Source organism: Pogona vitticeps, chromosome 15, assembly GCF_051106095.1.
Source record: "Pogona vitticeps strain Pit_001003342236 chromosome 15, PviZW2.1, whole genome shotgun sequence".
NCBI classification, from domain to species: Eukaryota; Metazoa; Chordata; class Lepidosauria; order Squamata; family Agamidae; genus Pogona; species Pogona vitticeps.
In genome coordinates this window covers 7,998,734-8,020,887 of record NC_135797.1, presented here as the reverse complement: position 1 = coordinate 8,020,887, position 22,154 = coordinate 7,998,734, and the positions used below count along the sequence as shown (strand labels likewise).

The window sequence follows — 22,154 nt, the reverse complement described above, 5'->3', positions numbered from 1 at the left end:
GTACCCACGAGAATACAGATAACTCTCAGAAATTCCCTATCCAAGCCATTTTGTGAATGTCTGAGAAATTAATCGCACGCTGGTCTGTTAGCCTTGTTTGGTCAAAAGTTCCACCAATGGAAGCACAGACTGAAACAAATTCAAAAGCCGTGGCATTGCCCTATGGAGGCGCCTTCTTCTTGGGAGGAAAGTGATGACAAACCTTGACAGCATCTTAAAAAGCAGAGACATCACCTTGCCGACAAAGGTCCGCATAGTCAAAGCTATGGTTTTTCTACTAGTGATATACGGAAGTGAGAGCTGGACCATAAAGAAGGCTGACTGCCGAAGAATTGATGCCTTTGAATTGTGGTGCTGGAGGAGACCCTTGAGAGTCCCCTGGACTGCAAAGAGAACAAACCTGTCCATTCTGAAGGAAATCAACCCTGAGTGCTCACTGGAAGAACAGATCCTGAAGCTGAGGCTCCAATATTTTGGCTGAAGGGGAAAGTCTGTAGGGGATCACCCTGGATCACTAGTAGAAGGAGGTCACAGACAAGAGCAAAAGGATACCATTTTAGAAACATTGCCATCATGCTTACAACTGCCTATGTCCACTGTCCTCCTCAGAACCCTGCACAAGGTCTTGACCCTTATACCAACACTGGATAGTCACACCCAAGTATTATGCAATTAAGGGAATCCTTAGAACCATGAAAGGCTATCCTTTAAGGGAATACTTTCTTCTCCAGATCTGATAACTTTCTATCTATGAAAAATTATTTGCACATGGAAGCATTCAAGCATAGGAGTTTCCCTGCATATGCTGGGAACTGAATCAGCACAGAACTTGGACGTTGGTCAGAATCCTACTGCTGTTCACATAAGGTTTGTGTAATTTGCCTTGGTTCATTGTGGCCAGTTGATAACATGCTGGGGCATTTCTCAGTCATTCTCCTCTTCACAGTGTACCTGAGATGCACATCAGCACCTCATCAATTAGCTGCAAAAGCTAATGTATGCAAACACTCAGAGGACTGCAGTCATTATTTTTAAAAGTAACTTATTAAACTTTGCTTTCCTTCCTCAGAGTAACTTCATTGTCATTTACTTGCTATCTGAAGAGCATCTTCTTACTGCTGAGTTATTTTTTAATACCATGGTAAAGATGTGGTTTTGGTTGCAGAAATTATCTCCTCCTTAGCGAGTATTTTGCTTCTTTTGAACTAAAATGAATGATTAGACCAAGCTAGAACACATTCACTGAATCAGTGGGACATCTGCTAGTGTGCCTCTAAAGTGATGATCAGTAAAATAGATTTTTTAAACATTGTTTTTTTTAAAAAACCAATTAAAACTATTTTCATAAACCAGACACAATATGAAATAGTAGAGAACTAGCTGCATGACAGATGCTCAACAGAAGAGATGGTCATGAGCCTCATGCCAGATTGTACACATGACACCACAGGTGCTGCGTGTTCCCTTCCTCTGCCTCCCTGGCTGGATCCCCTATTCCCCAATCAAAGCATGCTCCTCTCATCCTCCTCTTCGGTTGTTCAACCAGTCCTGACTTCCTGTTTGCGAGTGCAATCAGCCAATGAGGTGGGGCAGGGAAGGGAAGCCCATGCTCCTGCCAGCGACTTATCAGACAGGTAAAGAGGAGGAGGAGAGGACTGCAAACCAGTCTGGGTGAGTGGGGAATCCAGCCAGAGAGGTCGGGGAAGGGAACACATGGCACCACAGGTGCAAACTGGCATGAACACCTACAAACTGGCATGAACCTCCGAACCAAGGTTCATGTACATCTCTACTCAACAGGCATAGAGCCAGACTCACTTTCCCTCAGAGGGAATTCAACCATCAAGATACCCGTACAAAGAAAGCCCTGTCTCGCGTACTCCGCAACCTAGCCTCTCAAGGTAGTGGAGCACACAGGGCGTCCTTCACTGACAATCTCAAGTACCACATTGGCTCAAATAGGCTCCTGTTTACAGGCAACTTTGCACTTCAGTTGAGAAGAAAAATGTGCTGTATAGTTGGTAAAGAAATGAAACTAAAGGATCCTGACAAAACATCCGTGAAAGTGAGTGTTCTTGTTGTAAAAGGTTATGTGCTAAGACTCAGCCTAAGAATGTGCATTTATGGAATTGTTCATTCCTTCTAACACAGGGATGTTCAATACGTGTGTGTGTGTGTGTGTGTGTGTGTGTGTGTGTGTGTGTGTGTGTGTGTGTGTGTGTGTGTGTGTGCTGTATAGTTGGTAAACAAATGAAACTAAAGGATCCTGACAAAACATCCGTGAAAGTGAGTGTTCTTGTTGTAAAAGGTTATGTGCTAAGACTCAGCCTAAGAATGTGCATTTATGGAATTGTTCATTCCTTCTAACACAGGGATGTTCAATACGTGTGTGTGTGTGTGTGTGTGTGTGTGTGTGTGTGTGTGTGTGTGTGTGTGTGTGTGTGTGTGTGTGTGTGTGTGTGTGTGTGTGTGTGTGTGTGTGTGTGTGTGTGTGTGTGTGTGTGTGGATGAGACAGAGAATGTATGCACATGAGTATATCTACCACAGAAAAATCATTTGATTTTTCAACATTTTGGGCAGAAATGTCTGAAGAAGTAATGAGAATGTTACTTGTTCAGAGTGGAAGGAAGCACTGCCCTCCCTTGCAACTGGCTACATGATGTTATCATGTAGATCTCTGATGGACATACAGGGCGAGAAGAGCTAAGTTGCAGCCAGCAAGGACACAGAATCAAAACTATACTTTTGTGCCTGACTCGCACTCCACTACAGCCTGCTTCCAGAACAGAAACAAAATGTAAACTACATTGTACTACACGACAGCAGAGAGGTCTCTTGTTTTGGATATGACTTGGGGCCAATTTGTCAAAAAGACTACTACAGTATGAGATGTGTTCCCTTTTAATAATTCAATTAGTAACATCAGAAATTCCACTAGAGGGCGCCAAGTGCTCTATCTATATGCTGCATTGTGTGCATCACTGAACTGAATATGACTAGTTCACCATACTTGTATTTGAATTGTTGTGCTTGTATTACTGTAATACTTTCACAGATTTCTTTTCTGATGTCTTATTGGAGTGTGGACGCTCAGATCAAGCTCTGGTAAGTTTTACAAAGTTGACAGTCTTTAAGTGTGGTGTTGGTGGTAACCAAGGTGTCTGCCATTGATTGAGGACAACCTAGCTAAATACAGAACACAAAAATTTGCCACAAAATTATAAACTGGACACAAAAGCTGAAATCCTCTTGATTGGCATAAGTAAATTGCACTCAAGTAGGCTATCTGGCTCAGTATGGATCGGGTGAGTCAATTACTCTGTAAATTACAACTACTCTAGTTGCGATGTACTATGCTCAGCAACAAGATTTCGGACAATGACAGTGTGGAATCGTGATTAGAGATGGGGGTATTAGAGGGGGACATAATGAGGGTCCAGCCCCACGGGGCCGGATGGTCCACTCACTGATCAGCTGTGGGTGCGGGCGCCGTGGAACCTTCCAAAGGCTCCGGAGATAGCATTCGGTGAGCCATTCTTCGACTTAGCAGAGAGGCTTGAATACGAATACTCCCATCTCTAATAGTGATATAAATCCTTGTCTCATACTCTACTTTCTTGTCCTAGCATGGCAAGGAATGTGCAACACTTGTGAGTTGTTGTATCACTGAGAATTAACATTTTGTGCAAAATTTCCCATGTATGCGAAAACATGGTTCATTTTGCACAACAACGGCCTTTTAAAAAATGCTGTTTCATGATTGTGCAAATTGTCCCAAACTAATTAGTAGAATTGCTGCTTTGTTTAAACAATTGAGGGGCTGCATCTTTCTTAATAATCAACCTGTTCTTCTATAGTTGCTCTGTGTACATTTGACTTACCAAAAGGAAAGATCACAAGATATATTATGTGCAAAAAATATTTTGCACAAATTACTGAGGGGGGATGTGCCTATTAATTTACTCTCAGATGGAGGCAAGGAATCTCATGGTTCCTTTCAATTCCTCATCAAAATGTCTCCTTTTGTTAGTCTAACCTGATAGGAATGAACGATTAAGCAAATATTCTTTCCAACCCTAAAATGGAATAGCTGATACTTGCAGGGGTGGAGGGAATTGTTGTTGTCTAGTTGTTAAGTCGTGTCCGACTCTTCGTGACCCCAAGGACCAGAACATGCCAGGCCCTCCTGTTTTCCACTGCCTCCCGGAATGAAAATGATAATGATATATTCGCAAAGGCTTTCACGGCCGGGATCTAATGGTTGTTTCTGGGTTTTTCGGGCTCTTTGGCCGTGTTCTGAAGGTTGTTCTTCCTAACGTTTTGCCAGTCTCTGTGGTTGGCATCTTCAGAGGACGGCAACAGGTTGCTGTCCTCTGAAGATGCCGGCCACAGAGACTGGTGAAACGTCAGGAAGAACAACCTTCAGAACACGGCCATAGCCTGAAAAACCCAGAACAACCAATGATAATGATACTAAATGTTTCTCTGCAATCCATGATTGCCTTGAATTGGGACTTTTTGTCAGATGCAAGTAATCAAGTGGCAGCTTTGAGCCTGTTGTTTTAAGTTGTGATCTGGTGTCAGCATCAGAAAGTCAAACAAAGCATAAATGAAACAATCTGGGGGAAACCATGTATAGTATACCTTGTGTGGCCGTTGGAGGCAGCTTGGGAGCACTGTCCAATTTTTCCCAGTGGTAGGTTGGCCGAGGGATGCCTTCTTCAGAATTGCAGTTCAGTGTGATGTCACTGCCAATGTTCAAAGATCCCTGAATTCTGCAGATTGGGGCAGAGGGAGAGACTACAAACAGTAGCAGACGGCAAAGAGAAAAAAAAATTATAAGCTATGTTTGATGGCTGGGGCCACTGGTCTTTCTTTCTACAGTCTTTAACCTGTCTGGCAAAGATGCACAATTGTGGCAATCCATATTTTTCACCTACAACTTTCCCGCTCTAGCTAGAAAACCAAGTAGTGAGGGCCTCAGGGAACTGCAACTCAAATACATCTGGAGGACGACAGTTGCCTGTGGACTGATGGTCACAGAGTACAAACAATTGTGTTTGTTTGTTTTCTATACAAAGTTGAAAAGGCAGGGTGAGAAGGTAGAAGGTACAGATGGCTTAAGACTACTCAGGAAGCAACAGGCAAGGTCACCTGCTAAGGCTTGTGTAGCTAGCAAGCAAGTTCTCATAGAAACTGCTGGCTTAATGGTGGCCATATTCGATTAGTATCCTCTACAGGGAAGAACAACATCTGCAGCTCCCCACCAGCTAAGACAATAAAAATATCATTAAAATTCTTTGCTTCAAGCCTTGTTCTGTCATCTGGATGAGGATGGGAAGTTTAATGTTATTCCATATGCAGAAAGATACTACCAGTGGTGGGAGAAATAAGTATCCTTAGAAGTAACATTTTTTTTTTTTTTTAGAAAAATGATAAAAATGGACCACACACACAGATTCTCTCACTTTCTTCATATAGCACCCTCTTACAAGCACTTTACAATATAGCAATGTATACTGCAGTTGGTACAATTGTGAAGTGCCAAAATTCTGAAAGTTTATCTTGGACGATATCATGAGAGGAGACAGCAATGTAAAGGCATCCTGCCTTTGCCCAAGATTAGGGTGAATTTCACTGCTGCTCTGCCACTTCCTCATCATTCTGTGTACCCTCAGAATATCCCAGAAAAATGTGGCCTTTTCCTGAAAGTCATTCTGAGGGAAAATTAGAACTCGCACGGGAAGCTCCCATTTCAGTATATTTTCACTCAGCACTACGTCTTAAGGCATGTGGTGCCAATAAATTTCCCTAGTCATTGACCAAGCTGTTCTGAGGTCTTCACAAACATTTACCACTACTGAGCATGTGAATACCACAAGAAAGGAAGTTTGTAAATCATTCAGCTTTTTAGAGGGAAGTGAAGGGAGTAATCCCACTGCTCAGCCGCCTTGAGACACTGAAACTGCAAAATAGGATGCTGAGTGGAGAGAAGTTGCAAAAGACAGTGAAGATGAGGGAAGGAAAATATAGAGGCAGGATTGTTAAATGAATGGGAGTAAAATAGGCAACTAACTTCAGGAAATACGTAGGAGACATGCTTAAAGCAACTGGCAGTGGAAGTATCATGATGAAAGGAGAGACCCACAGAAAAAGGCTGAGGAAAGCTTATTTCTTTTTAATTAATCAATTTCTCAGTTGCCTTTCAAAACTATGCTCTCCTCAAGGCAGCCTGAAGCACAAAATAATACCGACATATTAACAAAACTGTATGAAATTAATCTGAGGGATGACAAAATGGAGGCCCTTGAGAATTTGGGGGTGGTGGTGGTATGAGCTGTAAGCAGCAATTTATGTTTACCTCCTGACCTGATCTGTATCCTAATAATTGTTGTACAAATGGAACTGGTCCTTTCCAAGTAATTTGGGAGATGGCCTGAGTCTATTTCATCTCAAGTTCATATCATTATTTTCTTGTTCCCAGATCAGTGGGTTTTTTTTTGTTAGTTTTGTTTTTTTAACTGAATGGGAAACACAAAGGGTTACAACCTGTGGGAGGACTGCTAAGCAGAAACATCAATTTTGGGAAAGTGGCCATTGTGCTCTCATTTCAGCCAAATGTGCACTTTTTAAGTTGTGAAGGCGAGTTGCCTCCAAAGAAGTGTTTTACACCGATTTGGGAACTCCCTCCCAAACTGCTCTAAATTACAAAAACGGGAACAGTGCTGAGCTGAATGCTTAGCACAGAATCTGTCAGTGGGCATTCTATGTAGATGATTCTTCCGATCCATAACAAAACTCCCAAATAGATGCCCAGGCAAGACACCAAAGGACACATTTCCTATTTATGACAAAATGCACCCAAACCCCTAACATGATTTGAGAAATAATTTTTCTTTGCTGGCCCAACTGTGAAGCCACTGGAAGGGTCTTGTTTCACGCCGTCATCAAGCCAAAAATGTGTAAATACTCTGGATTTAGTCTATTTTGCAGCTTTTCTCCAAAGACAAGGTTCATCCTGAGCTATGCCATGTGTGCCCATTTAAAAAGGGCTCCAGCTGCTTAATTCAGTGCATTAGTACTGTCATTCTCTTCTAACTACAAACCTGGAAAACTGGGCTCTAGGTTTCAAGGACACCACTGCAGTATAGGTTAACCCAGTGGTTCTTAACCTTTTTGAAAGAAACGCCCCCTTGAGCCATTGAGGAAGTTATCATCACCCCCCTCCCCACGGTGATATTTATTCATTTTTTTTATTATTTATTTATTTATTTATTTATTTATTTATTTATTTATTTATTTATTTATTTATTTATTTATTTATGACACTTAAATCCAATGACCCCTGAAAACAAAATTAAATTCCAAGAAAATGAAATGCCCCCAAAAAAGTAACATTTAATGATTTAGTTGCAAGTGAATTTTAAGACGCAAAAAGAAATATAAAAAGGGCATAAAAACAAATGCAGGAACTAAAAATTTCAAGACAAAAAGCCTGAAACTAAATTAAAATTGGAGGAAAATATATATTCATTCACACTGTAAAAAGGCTGCAGCCATCTTCACAGGTTTGGCTTGCTCCAGAGCCCCCCTACCGCCCCCTTCTGCTCCAGCGCCCCCACGCTGCCCCTTTTTGTTCTACCGCCCCCCTGAAAAATGAAACCGCCCCCTGGGGGGCATTATCGCCCACGTTAAGAACCACTGGGTTAACCAACTCCCTCCACCACCAGGGGCAGCCAAGGGTCTACCAACCAGCCTAAGGCTCTGAGCTGTTTGCCTGTATGGCAAGGACTCTGCTCATCTCTAGCCTTCTTGCCTCTGGATTATCTCTGGATCATGACCTTTGCTTCCCTTGGATCTGTGCTTCCCTCTAGCAGGCCTGGAACACAGCCCTAACTACACTGCACCATAACCCTATCTCTTCTGCCCCAGGTTAACAACTCCAGGCAGACCCCAGGGTGAAGCATAGGAAGAGATGAACAAGGAAATTTGGGGAACAAAGTGATTATTAACTAGAGTAGCCAAAGAGCACAGATTTGTCTGATGTCTTGATATGTTTCCTTTATCTAAAGGTGACAGGGATACAGAAGGAAAGTACCTGTATCATCAGGAGGGAAGGAAAAGGATTCTCTCTCCTCTGCCCCAATGGCATTAAGCAGTTGGACTAGAGATATACTGACTTTCTACATGTGGAGTAAGTACAGTAAGGATTTGGACATCACTATCAATGAGTAGAAACTGCCTTTTCACATACTATTATAACTAAGGACAACTGGGCATGATGCTAAATCTGTCACTTGCTATGCCACAGTTGTTTTTATCATCATCACAATCTCTTTTGTGGTGTATTGTTTCTTTTTTAGTGCATTCCCAGCAAAACTCAACGTACACACCTCTGTAAGTGCTTTTGGTGGCCAATGGATGCCGTGATGGTTGGGAGTAATTTTCATCAGGGTAAGAAAGGAGCACATCACGCTCTTGACAAAATACAGCCTGCTGCGGCTTATTAACAATAAGAATGAAATGAAACCCAACCATACATGGCAATGCAGCTGGTTTGTCTTGTATCATGTGCAGTTATGCCCTGGGTATTGCGGGGTGGCTACAGAGGACCAAACAAAAACTGTGGAAGACAAGTTGAAGAGCTAGCAGGGTAATGCAGTGTTCTCTCCCACAACTGAAAATTCCAGCAGTAACTTTACCCACGTAACATTTGATTTTGGACCATCAGGAGATCCTGTTGTGCACAGGATCACCATATTCAGATGCAAATACAGCATCAACCAGGAAAGGACACTGTCAATAGTTGCCTCCGTGCTGTACAACACGTTCTCCTGCTAGGCAGTGTGTTGTGTTAAGCTGTTACTGTTGCTGTTATTCAAAACATTATGTTGTTTTATTATGTGTTCTATGCTGTAAAATTCCTTTGGGAATTGGAGGGAAGAAGTAATAAGTAAAGTAGGCAAACAAATCAAATAAGGTCCCAAACACCTCCATAACCTCTGGGGGTAGGTCCACTCAGTTCCATCCCAGAAATCTATCATTCTTCTACCCATTCATCTGCCATATTCTGCCTTATCGAAGCACATACCCAAGACATTGAGCCCAATCACGCCAATATTCCGTCCCCCTCGGTCTGGTGGGTTGTTGACCAAACACTGGTATGTCCCAGTGTCCGAGAGCTGAGTGTTGTTAATGAAGATGGAGGCACTGGTGGTTGGCATTGTCATCGCAAACCCCACTCGCCCATAAAACTGGGGTGCACCATCAAAAATCTGACCCCCTTGGTAAATAATAACCTGGAAAACAAAGATACAATACTGGCTCAAGAGGAGTAAAGGTTACAATAAGGTCCCCTTCATTCATTATGCACAAGTTCCAACATCCTGTGGTTTTAGTGCAACTCACAAACTACAATTGTTTTCAATGCCTAGGACAAACCATATGGTGTGCCTGGATCCTTACTATGCACTCCATTCCTGCTTTTGCTACCATGGAGAAATACTCACACAGTAGATATAAATGGTATGGCGAGAACAATCAAGTGCCCCCTAAAGGGAAGAATCAAATCTAGTTTATTTTGTCTTTCCTTCTTTGCACCCAAGAGCAGAAAAGAAGCTTCTGCAAAGGAATGCTTCCAAACCCTCCCTCCCTTGGCTACAAATGAATTTTCCTCTGGATTTTAGAGTCCTAAAATCCTTGATCTCATTCCCCCGAAGTGGATGCAATGAACAAAGAACCTTCTGCTATTCCTCTTTTTTACTGTCAAGTTTTATACAGATAATTTGCTCATTGGCAGCTTGCTGCAGCCTTCCATTCCTTTACATCTCTCCTCCCTCTGCCTGCTCCCTTAACAGTAATGATCTGCATCCATGTGCACTGATGCAGCAAAGAGAAGGGGAAACTACCTTGACTAGGAATTGGGGTGAAATTCTGGTATTTCTCAAAATGACAGAGAAGTATGTTTCACATAGTAACATTACTAGGAACATGACGACCTGTATTTCCTAAATCTGAATTCAGTTGCCCCTTAATATCTGCACTTCTCAAATTTGTTTCAATGCAGTCATCTCAGCAAAAATGTACACAAAATTACAAGCAATGAAACTGCATTCAAAATGTGTACATTGGGTGTATACAAAGTACAATGAAGCAAAGATAAGGGGAAATTGCATACAAAATACACACATATGTATTTTTGCGCAAACAAAAAATCACTTAAATTTTCATGTGGATTGTTTTAAATGAAAAGTAGCACAGAAATGGGACACAACACACTTGTGCTTGAATAACTTTGAGTGTTACAGAAAGTAGCCTGGATAGATTCATCCAACCATAACCTTGATGCAATTTTATGCAAGACTGCAAAAACATCCTGATTTCTATGGAATCTGCACCATATTTGGTGAGTCAATGGCAGTCCCATTGACTTAAGTGGGCCCACTCGAATTGTGACTTATTACACTAAGCAACATAATTTCAACCATTATTTTATGCTTTAAGAGGACACCCGGAAAATAAAAGCCTTCAATTTTCATAGAGTTTTGGCCAAAAAACCCCACACACTAAACAAACAAACAAACAAAAAAAACATTGTTTAAGCCAATTTAATTTGAAAGTTTTAGTTACTGCATGCTCATTTGTCATCCAGTATAGAACTGCCTTGTACTACAGGTAATCTATTAAGAAGTGAAAGAAAAAAAGGGGAAATGGTGCTGAAAACAACACAATCCTCACTGGCACACCACAACTATTCTTGACTAGCAGTGTGGATTCATTTCAAAAGAATGCTGCATGAAAAAACAACAAATTAATTGTCTTTAAAATAGGGACTCTCTGCCCTACCCAGGGTGGAAAAAAATCAATGTTTTTTATAAAAACAACAAATTGATTTAAATCACAAGTTAAATACAAACAATGATTTTTAAAATTTAAATAATAAAAAAATCAATTTTAAAAATAGAAATGATTTAAATCAAATCCACCTGCCCCTATCTGATACTTGAGGAGACGGATACAACTAACCAAACTCAGACAAAACAGTTCCCTCTCTTCCCTCTCTCTATAACCTTTACGTGACCTACAGAGACCACTTCAGCTGGACTTGAAAAGAAACAGAGAATTTCTGCACTGAGTAGGGGATTGGACTCGATGGCCTTACAGGCCCCTTCCAAAGTTACGCTATGATTCTATGACCCTGTGGGGATCCCAGTATCAATAAAGGAGAAGGCAGAAATAAGCTGATTCGTGTGGTTTTGTTTTTTTCTTTCCTACCAAGGTGCAGATACCTGTTCAGGTTGGTTGGCGTTGGAAAGCGGAGTGACCATCCAGATGACGTTCAGGTTAGTGAACGAAGCACTGGTGGTGAAGGTGCAGGGCAGGATTGCCGTCTGGCCCCGGGCAACTTCAACACTCCTAGCATTCATGAACACCTCAAGGGGACTCACTAGACCTATAAAGAAAGAAGCATTAAGATGACATACCGTACTCCATTTATCCAAATAACAATGTTGAGTCTGAAAGTGGCATAACTGGGTGTACAAAGTAGGAATGTGGAAAAAAATTAATTACTTATTTGATAAGATACCTATCTCAACACACTGAAACAAACTCAAAAACTGGTCACTCCTGCAACATTTCTCATATCTAGAATGAGAACAGGTCAAGAAATTGTATTTGATTTGTTTTTTTTTTTTAATTCATTGATGTTTTCTCATTTTGTAGGAAATGCCTCTATAAAAACTAATGCCCTTGTTACCTCAGAAGCAAAAGCCACACATGTACATGCACATAAACACAAAGGAAGCATGGAAGTCCAAAGATTATTAGTTAAAAAATTGAAGACTAACCATCCAAAGCTTCTAGCTTTTAAAAGCCAATCCAACAAGGCAACAGCTATTACAACAGTACAATTTGTATAACAAAAATTATGTAACTTGTTCAAAGTGTACAAAAATGTCCTCATGAATGGGAAAACTCTATAGAATACAAGTAGAAAATGTCTCACTCCCAAACTAGCTGAAAACAGTATTTCTTTTTCTCACACTGGAGATGAGCAAGTATGTACATCCCCAAAACAAATATGATTACCCGCTTCCCAGTGTCTCCACCAGTTCCTCTTGTTTTCTCTTTTTTCCCTTTTCCTTTCCCCCCTTCCCCTCCCCCATCAACCCAGGAGCCTCCTTGGCCCACTTTTCAATCCATGTTTCTGCCCTGAGTAATAAAGAGCAGCCAGTGGTGTTTCTCTGGCTCTTGAGGTATAGGATGCAAGAGAAAGACAAAAGGCACAGATTCATATTGCTAAGCTAAATAGCACCTGCAGGGCTACAGATGGCAAAAGCACACACAAAACTGCTTCTGACAGGTAAGCGTCCCAAAGGTGACAAGGGAGTAAAGAGGGGAAGAGGAGTGTGTGCTGAGTTTGCATCTGTTTATGTTGGGACAGGCTTATTCAGAAGCACAAATGCACACAGCGCCACAGGCAAAGACATAAAAAATAAAAAGGTATTTTTTAAAGAAAAAAAAAATCCTGCAATTGTTTTCAACAAGTATTCTAATAAAGGGTTCCATCGCCACGACCACCACCATTTGTTGCTTCTAGAACCAAAAACCAATCCTTTGTATTTTATTCTCAGAGGTATGATAGCTGCATTTTCCCTTCCTTTCTTGTAAGAAAGCAAGATATTTTTCCTGGCACTATCAGCTTGATGGCTTGGCACTGGTAGCACAATTTAGGATGCAGTTACATTATTTTTTAAAAATACTTAATTTGGGTTAGCATGTTTTAAATTGATGTAAAATAGGGTGAATACACAACACAAATGGAAGTGCAGATTAATTTGACAGGGAATTAGCTCAAGTCTCTCCATTTTTTAAACAATCCCTTATATCTGGTCTAGTGAAATAACAGAATGCCACATAGGAAAAAAAAATCTTAACTGTCCAGAGTAGACATGTTCTAGATGGGTGGTATATAAATCTAATAAATAAAATAAAATAAATAAAATAAAATAAATTAAAACAGACCTTTCTTTGACACTTAATGGAGAGTGAAAGAGTAGCCCTGACCTCCCCCCCCCCTCCTCGTGTCTCCTATAAACAAAATGCTCCTGCCGAAAATGAGTCAGAGGGAGGGCTGAAACTGACAAGGTCTGTACTGGGGGAAAACACAGAGATGTCTGTCTCCCTGCACAAAAAGTATCAGGCTGCAAGGAAACCTGTTTTAAGCTCTCCCCCCCCCCATGTAGCATTTTGTTTATCACTATATCAGATGCAAGAATTAAAAAAACACACAGAGAAGCAAGAGGACAGCCACACTGACAAAAAACCACATGACTACCAGGTGACTTTAAACGAGATTAAAAAGCTCTGATCCAGGACCCGAGTTATTTTATTAGTAAATAAAGCTTTCACTCAAGTTGTGTGAAATTGTGATAGCACCTGGTTTTGTTTCAAGCACTTTTAAAAAACTGCAACATGGAATGGGTTCTTTGAATTTTTTTTAAGCAGTCAGGTAGTGCTTGCTTCTGTGCTTGCTATGCATGCTTATTTCTGTGTGTGCTTTGCTTTTTAAAAGGAAAGGACTCTGGTTTTGCACAAGCATGTTGCACTGCATAAATCCTGACTAGGAAAATAGCATTACTTGTTTTATTCTCACACTAGATCTTATGGGGCTTGAAACTCTTTCTATGTCTAGGTCTCTCATCATGTTCAAATATCCTAAACTAAAAAGAATGCACAATTTAGTGGATATTTTTTCCACTCCTATTGTAGACTAGCTATTCTCAACATTTGGGGGGGGGTGAGGGGCATGTCTCTCTAGGAGTTCTTCTCAGGTTCCAGGGTCCCCTGTCAAACAAGGATACAACAGGAACAGATATTTTTCAGAAACTTCAGAAAGTTCTCACATTTTCCAATCAATGGTTCCCTTAAAATGTGCCAAGTCCCTCCAGGGGGTCATATGGCCCTCACTGAGAATGGTTGTTCTAGATTGCTTTGCCAGTGCTATGCAAAGTTACTAAGCCTTAGACTAAATATAACAAATAAATACTCACAAATACAGAAGGGTATCAATAAAAAATGAATCACCAGATTTATTCAAAAATTGCTAATTCATCAATTCATATTTATACGAATCAATGCCCCTGAAGAATATAAATCAATGAATTTCTAGTGATTTTTGATTTTTCCTTTCATTTGGCTATAAAACCCAATCTTCACCAAACATGGAGGGATTGTGGAGGAGAGTCAGTAAAAGCTTGATTTCAGTGTCACTAGGTGACTTAGCTGGAACCTACTGTGTATAACTCAGACATCTAAACCCCGAACTTCACCAACCCTAGAAGGATTGTAATGAAGAATCAGGAGAAACTTGCCTGCAAATATGGTATCCCTAGGTGCTTGTGGGGCTATTTTATCGAGTTTTAAAGTAAAAAAATTGAAAATTTTGTAAATTCATAATTTGTGATTCATCAATGTTGATGACTCATAGAACAAAATAAATTACCATTTTTGTGATTCATGTCCATCTCTACTCACATTACTTGCCCACTAGTTTACTGTCCAATACATTTCCTCATACCCTACATTTTGTAACAGTGCAAGTACTGTATATTAAAATATTGTTTTTGTTTCAGATAGTTAAGTGTATTATTTATTTATTTATTTATTTATTTATTTATTTATTTATTTATACCCCGCCTATCTGGTCAAAATTTATTTATTCCTTCCATTTCCTCCTGTGAGTTTAATAAGGTGGCATATACAGCAATCCTACTTTTCCCTTACTTACAGTAAGTCACAACTAGAGTAGGCCCACTTGAATTACTGGAACTTATGTAGGAAATGACTTGCCAAATCCCCACTGATTCAGTGGGATTGCTCTAGTATGTCTTACTATAGGGAATAACACTTTTCAGCCACTGATTCAACAGTTTGCTTTATTATTAACTAGTAGTTGTAACTAAGACCAAGTCTAGTTTAAAGATCAAGAACCATAAGAAAGAAAAAGTGAGGGGTTTGAAATTGTCTGTCTACAGTTAGCTTCAGTAACAGCAGACCTAGTAGGATCATTTAGTCATAGTTGTTCCCACTTTGGTGAGATACTACATTTTATCTTAAATCATTACACTCACATAGTATTCCAAATGCAAATAACTCTTCATCCTTTTTGGGTTATTTATTCAGCCCATATTTGGTGATCCATATGTTTGCTGGGGTATAATTAATCACCATGTTTCTTGTGCACAAAGGAATGGCATGTACATTCTATGTCATACACATAAAAGAGGCTAGCTGCTAACAGCCGGGCCAGACTGCAAATCCTTTTTTTTTTTTTTAAACTGTGAGGTTCTCTTCAATGTTTTACATTCTGGCCTTGAAGCAAGAAGAAGCGAAGTTAATAATAAATGTTGCAATTCTGCTTCTCCTTTGTGTAGGATAAATGTTTGGCAGACCATTGCTTTGGCTGGGAAACAATTTTTTAAAGGAAGAAAAATCCATTTCCAGGGCTTTCTTTAAATAGGGGTGTATATGCTCCCCTATACACCCCACGACAATGCAGTGTTGATCCTGGCCCCCATTCTTCAATGCTCTTTTCTCTGTTTTTGAAAAAATATGGCATGCTCGTCAGGCAAAATGATCTTGGCAACAGGGTCTGGAGAGTTCCTGCACACCCATTTATTTCAGCTACCATAAACGCTCAGGATGAGTAACAAAGCATTTGATAAAAGTAGTGGAAAATAAAAATAAAAATATGATTACTGGCATCCTCTGGCTGCTTGAGTGCACATCCAAATTGAATGGGTCAGCACTGCTTCTGAAATGACTGCAGCCTCAGGACATGGGCAACCACCCAGCAAAAGGAGTTCCATAAATGTGGAGCAGCTAGCAGGAGCATCTCTTCTTGCTCCCCACATTTGGAACACATGGCTCTCCACAGGGTCTCAATAAGCATCCAGAAAAGTGAACAATTTTCTAAGGTTAAAACCAGCTGAAAGTACGAGGAATCTGCAGAAGGCAAAAGAGTCCTCAGGTGGACTGGAGATGGAGTGCTCTAGGTTAGAGGTGAGGATCCTTGTTTTCTCTCCCTGGTTGCTTTCCTGTGGGAGAAATACGTAGGGGACAGCATGTAAGCTGCAATAGGCAGGGCCAGACCCAAAGAAACCCCTTCTTCCTGTCTCATTCCTTATTACCTTTTCTTTCCCATATCCTGCCTGCCTGGTATGCCTCCATAGCAAGAGGGAAGAAAGAGGCTCTTTGCCTATTCAAGAAAGAGGTAAAACAAAAAGCAAGCTTTTCAGCCAGTCTACTTGCTGGGTATGGAGTTGAGAGTGGTTTTCTTAAAGAAAGGTACGTGGTGTATATTCAAAAACACGTATACTGAATGTACAACTTATATTACTTCTGTTTATGAAGGTAACACTAAAGATATTTCATTTCAGGTATCCATGACATGGACACAGTAAGAACAGTTAAGAAGCCAGAAGCAAAGTATCTCTGCCATGAATCCCCTGTAGCCTTTGAACGAATGAGGCAGCCTGGTGGAAGCAAGCCATCCACTTCACAGGGGGAAGAAGTGGCTCTTCTCGAGAACCAACAAATAAATTGGTACTTAAGCCCCATGTTAATCACACAAGTGAGCGAAAGGGCAATTAATGTTCCACCCAAACATGCAAAGACTCAAAGAAGCTCAGTGCAAGCCTGTAAAGGAATGTTCGAAGTGCCAGGTCCTGCATTCATGTACCCAAAAGGGCCTAGCCCTAATGAGAGTGGCGCCAGTTCAGTAGCAAACCAGTGCCGGAGTCCAAGACAGCTACACTGCCTTGACAAAGTTCACCTCACTCAAAACCTCAGATGGAAAAGTAAATAGTTCTTGCTAGACCTTCTGACGTCTCTGAACCTCTCAGGTGAGCCTTGCCAGAGTGAGATGGAGGGAGATCCGGCAGGTGGAGTCCTGATGGTGGTGTGGGGGCACTGGATCCTCACCTCTTGGGATCTTGTTCACTAGAGATGCCGCTGCTTGTGCTAAACCGGCCCAACTGTGTCAGACATCTCCTGCAAACCCCCCCACAGCCTTTTGGCTCTGGTTTTATGGGGAGTGCCCTCCAGCACATCTGGAGGAACCTGGGACAGAGCTGTTGAACTTAACACCTTGGGAGAAGTGCCTCAAGCCTTTTCCTAATCCATTTTTCTTCTTCTTCCCTTTGCCGCCAAAGAACCCAGTATCCTGAAAGAACAGCTGAGCAAGAATCGCCCCCTCGACTCAGAGGACTTGAAACTCATTGAACAGGACCTCAGCCAGCAGCTGCATTCAGGCTTTGGGGCCCCGGCCTCCCGTCTGGAGGGAATGGAGACTTGTGCTGGACTGGAGAACGGAGGTGACTGTTTTTGGGGGGGGGGCGGGGAAGGGCTTAGGCAGGTTTGGGAGTGGCCTGTCCTCTGCTCTACCTTCTACTGCCATCAGAATTGCTAAAAGATTTGAATCCCCCCCTCCAGCATGTTTCCTTCTGAAGGAGTCTAGATCTTGACTTCTCGGTTTATAGAGTCATGGAATTGTAGAGCCGAAAGGGGCTTTTGGAGATCATCTAGTCCACCTCCTGCCAACGCAGTATTTCAAAGGCATGGGTGTCTTGAGCGCTCGAAGAAGTCCCATCCAGTTCAAAGTATGCCAGCTGCTCTCTGTGTTTCCCAAGGGAAATCTGTGAAATTGCTCTGCCACATGCCTTTCATTTCCTTCCTCTTTAGATCTGGCTTGAGAGGGGTAAGAATTTCATTTCAGTTCATTCCTGTTCAGAGTTTCCCAAATACTCATGAAATCATTAAATGGAAAGAGAAATGAGCAGGAGAAAGGAATTGTGGGAGGATCCAGGAGATTCCTCCATCCAGGCTCAGGACTTGGAGTGTTTTGTAAACAGCTGGTTTGGAATCCCAGAAGTTCTTCCCCGGATCCTGAGTGGTCCCCAACCTTGGGCCTCCAGATGTTCTTGGACTACCACTCCCAGAAGCCTTCACCACCACCTCTGCTGGCCAGGATTTCTGGGAGTCGAAGTCCAAGAACATCTGAAGGCCCAAGGCTGTAGTTGACACAGGTCATCTCGAGGTACTTTTTGGGCCTCTTCTTTTCCTGTGTGAAAGGACAGGTTCCAGTTTGGGCAACCTCTGGGTGTGGACGAGATTCTTGGTGGGTCCCTTTGCTGCCCTTTCCAGGGCTAGTTCCCCGTCCTTCAGGAAAGCGATTCCTGCTGCCTTCCCCTTGGGGTACTTCAGGTAAAAACACCCCGCTGTGCCTGCTCCCCCGCCCCTTCCTAGAGGTGCTCAGGGGCAGCAGGCACCGCCTCCCTCCCTCCCCTAACCCCAAATCTGCCATTCCCTTTCAGAGATGTTCTTCTCCATGGCGCGCATGTCGAGCAGCGTGACCTCCGTGCGCTCCCTCAGCGAACTGTCCGACGCTGACCTCGAGTCCTCCGCCCACAGCGACGCTAGCGGCAGCCACCTGCCGGCGCCAGCCTTTGCCCCGGGAGTAAGAGCGTGGGCCTGGGTTTGGGGAAAGCGCCCCGCCTGGGTCAGCTGCCTGGCGCGGTGCTTCTGGTGGTTCTCGTTCTGTGGGATTGCCGACGTGGCCTCAGTGGACGCGGGGTGTTCAGAACAATTGCTTGCTGGGTTTTACTTCCAGAGATTCCACTGCCATCTTTTGAGGTCCTTGAAACTTTCCACAAACTGTTAATATAACAAGAGGGCAGCTATAAGACAGAGGCAGAGGACTGACAGGGTTTTTTGGACTTCGGGGGGCTCAGCTCTCCTGACGCCCCCAGGTTTTTTGAACTTGAAAAATCTGTGTGTGGCCTTTTGGAGACAATTTAGTGATGTTTCCCTGCTCCCCACTTGACCTCTTTTAGGCCCAGAGAGACCTTGACTAGTCCCCCCCCCCCAGCCGTAAAACAGATTGGAGGCAAACCTGTGAGAGGGCAAGAGGCCTGTTTGAATAAGCAAAAAAAGTAGATGGAGGCCCTCTAGCAGGGTCCATGGGGCCCTGGGGGTTTCATTTGACCCCGTGTAGTGCATGACCCATCTTTGCTGGCAGGGATCAGAGACCGGATGGTCCTCTGAAATCCAGAGACCATCTTGGAAATCTGATGGCTACTACCAGGGGTATTGCTGTAGCTCGTGTTGCCACCAAAAATTACTAGAAACAAAATTAAAAATGATAGGCTTTCAGCTTGGGGCTGAAAACAATAGAATGAAATTCAACAAGGATGTGTGCCAAGTCCTGCACCTTGGAAAAAGAAACCAATTTCACATTTACGCGATGAGGGAGACCTGGCTCAGCAAAACTATGAGCGAGAAGGATCTTGGAATTGTTGTAGATCACAAGCTGAATATGAGCCAACAGTGTGATGTGGCTACAAAAAAGGCAAATACTATTTTAGGCTGTATTAATAGAAGTATAGTTTCCAAATCCTGTGAGGTGCTAGTCCTCTTCTATTCAGCACTTGGTTAGGCCTCACCTTGAGTTTTCTGTCCAGTTCTGGACACCACGCTTCAAGAAGGATGCTAACAAATTGAAGGAGAGCAACAAAGTTGATCAGGAGGCTGGAAACCAAGCCTGGTGAGGAAAGACTGAAAGAATTGGGCATGTTTAGCCTTGAGAAAAGAAGACTGAGGCTGGCATACAGAGGAGAGGCAAGATGTGTTCTTGATCATCCCAGAATGTAGGAAACACAATAATGGGCTCAAGTTACAAGAAGCCAGTTTTCGGTTGAATACCAGGATAAACTCCCTAAAGAGCAGTGTGACAATGGAACCAGTTACCTTGACAGGTGATGAGTGCTCCAACAGTGGAGGGATTCAAAGAAACTTAGGCAACCACCTGGCAGATCTCCTTTGACTCAGATTCCTGCCTCGAGCAGGGGGTTGGACCGGATGGCCTCGTAGGCCCCTTCCAACTTCACTGTTCTATGATTCTATGAAATTGCAGCAGCTCTTGGTGGTTCAGGAAGAAGCCACAGATGTCCTCCCATACTATAGAGTGCCAGGGGCTGGCAGTGCCAGTTTTGCCCTTCCAGAGATGTCTCTATATTTCAGCACGTAGAAGCAGTGACAGCGAACAGGGGAGAGCAGAAATACATAGCGGTCCCCAGGAGTTGACCCACTTGGGGGGGGACACGTATTGTCTGTCCTCCAGAGACACATTTGTGCCATCCTCACCTCTTCCCTCTCCCCTCTCCCCACAGCTGATCTTGAGTAGTCCCAGGCGTTTCGGGTGCTCGCCCTTTGCTGCTACCCTTCCTTGCCTCAACAAGATTCCAAGTAAGGAGGTTTTTGCTGTGTGTCAGAGGGGGAAGGTGGGGAAAATGAGAAGGAGAACACGGGGCTGCAAAAACGCCCCATTCTCTCATCCGAACCGCTTCAAGGGGAGGTGGCAAAATGCAAACCCCCCAGCGTCTTTGGGGGCTTCCGACTGAAGGCCAGCTAGGGGATTTGAGGAGTTGTGGTTAAGCCCCTCTGGGGGGCACCCGGTGGGAGACGTTGCTCTTTGCCGTCTCTGCTATTGCTGACAACCGAGGACTTTCTCCAGTATCATCAGACAGGCCAGGACAGGACAGGCTGCCTTTCTCTTCAGGCACGCTTTCCCGCACTGATGGGCTTGCCTGGGCAGGGTTTTGAAACCCTTTTTGGTACTGCTCTTGTTCTTTTCCCTTTTTCTTTCCTTTTTCTTTTTTTGGTGTAACATTTGCTTGATCTTTTTTAGTATTTGTATACTTACTGTTTTAAGCTCTAAATGATGTAAGCCACCATGGGTCCTTTTTAAGGAGAAAGGTGGGATAGAAGTGAAAGAAGGAAAGGGAAGGAAGGAAGGAAAAGGAAAGGGAAGGATGGGTGGAAGGAAGGAAAGAAGGAAGGAGTGCCCCAGGGTCGCATCCTCACCCTGTGCAAATGTTGTAGCCTCACCTGTGTCCAGAGGTTGGAAAAGCTCTCCACCAGACGGTGGCGCGATGCGTGGGAGGGGGCTCTGCTTGGTGCCAGGATGCCAGCTTTGTGAAAGGGGCCGGATCCAGTCCTCAGTCTCTCCACTTGTGAAAGGACCAGGAGGTCAGTGGTGAGGAGAAGGGGAAAGGGGCCAGCTGGAGGCAGTTCACAGCATGGACATCTTCCTCTTCCTTCCGGTTTCAGGTAAGGCCAGCCAGCCGCCACCTCCCTCTCTGGACAGCCAGCACCCGGAGACGCTGCTGCGTTTGATGATTGGGGGGCTCACTCTGACCCTCCTGCACCAGCCCCCGAATCGTGCCACCCTGGCCGTCCTCAGCCACCCTCTGGCTCAGCGTTTCTTCTCCCGGCTGGGGGATCTGAAGGACTCTGCCTTTGGCGGCCGGGATTTCCAGCCTCTACGCCAGTGCTTTGAGCAGGCCTGCCCACAGAGCCACATCAGGTAAGGAAAAGGAGAAAAGGACCCCAGAATCCCCAGACTTTTTCTGGCTTGTTCTGCCAGGCCTTCAGCTGCCGTCTTATTCAGAAAGTTTCTCTTCAACTTTTTTGGGGCGGGTGCTGCGGAGCATAAGGGCAACAGGCTGAAATACAAAAACTGGGAGGGGGGAGGAACAGCATGTGAAGTTTGAAAACAAACTAAACCTCACTCAGTTAAACCAGCTGAAATCTACTGAAATGAGTGAATAACAGGAAATTCATTTATTTTATTTTCTATTGGTTTCTCAAGCAAATCAGCTCTCTCCATGAGGGATATAAAAGGGAAATTTACAGCTATATATAAAAGTTCACCAATCCCGGTCAAACAGACTGAATTGACCCAAACAACTGAACGGTTTTGGCTTCCAAGTAAAAACGTTAATAAAACAATAAAATACAGTGGCGCCTCGCATAGCGATCGCTCCGTTTAGCGACGAAATCGCTTTGCGACGCATTTTTTGCGATCGCAAAAGCGATCGCTTTGAGAGGTTCCCTGTGGGGGAATTTCCCTTTGCAATGATCGGTTCCTTGCTTCGGGCACCGATCATCGCAAAGTGATGATTTTTTAACAGCTGATCAGTGGTTTCAAAATGGCCACCAGATAAACAAAATGGCCGCCCGCTGTTTTCTGGGACAGATTCCTCGCTTAAGAGGCACCAGAAATGGCCACGCTATGGAGGATCTTCGCTGA

General features: G+C 43.2%; 2 protein-coding genes across 4 annotated transcripts in view; one reads left to right on the top strand and one right to left on the bottom strand.

The window, feature by feature from the left end:
- LOC144584852 (immunoglobulin superfamily member 11-like) overlaps nt 1-21,173 on the bottom strand; it is a 42,195-nt gene extending 21,022 nt beyond the window's left edge. The window contains exons 1-4 of one of the 3 annotated variants that reach the window (XM_078382018.1): nt 20,951-21,173; nt 11,290-11,453; nt 9,093-9,300; nt 4,646-4,801 (exon numbers count right to left, since the gene is read on the bottom strand). In XM_078382018.1, the coding sequence (XP_078238144.1) occupies nt 4,646-4,801; nt 9,093-9,300; nt 11,290-11,427 (502 nt within the window). In that variant the 5' untranslated portion in view covers nt 11,428-11,453; nt 20,951-21,173. Of the gene's footprint in view, nt 1-4,645; nt 4,802-9,092; nt 9,301-11,289; nt 11,454-12,091; nt 12,158-13,027; nt 13,126-20,950 lie in introns of those variants that run through there. The other 2 variants (XM_078382016.1, XM_078382017.1) reach the window with 2 other exon arrangements.
- Nucleotides 13,152-21,432, top strand: LOC144584854 (autophagy-related protein 2 homolog A-like). Its single transcript, XM_078382020.1, has 5 exons — nt 13,152-16,908; nt 17,218-17,379; nt 18,379-18,521; nt 20,233-20,308; nt 21,173-21,432. Exons 2-5 carry the CDS (start codon nt 17,349-17,351, stop codon nt 21,430-21,432), a joined length of 510 nt encoding a protein of 169 aa, XP_078238146.1. The 5' UTR covers nt 13,152-16,908; nt 17,218-17,348.
- Nucleotides 21,433-22,154: the final 722 nt, after the last annotated feature.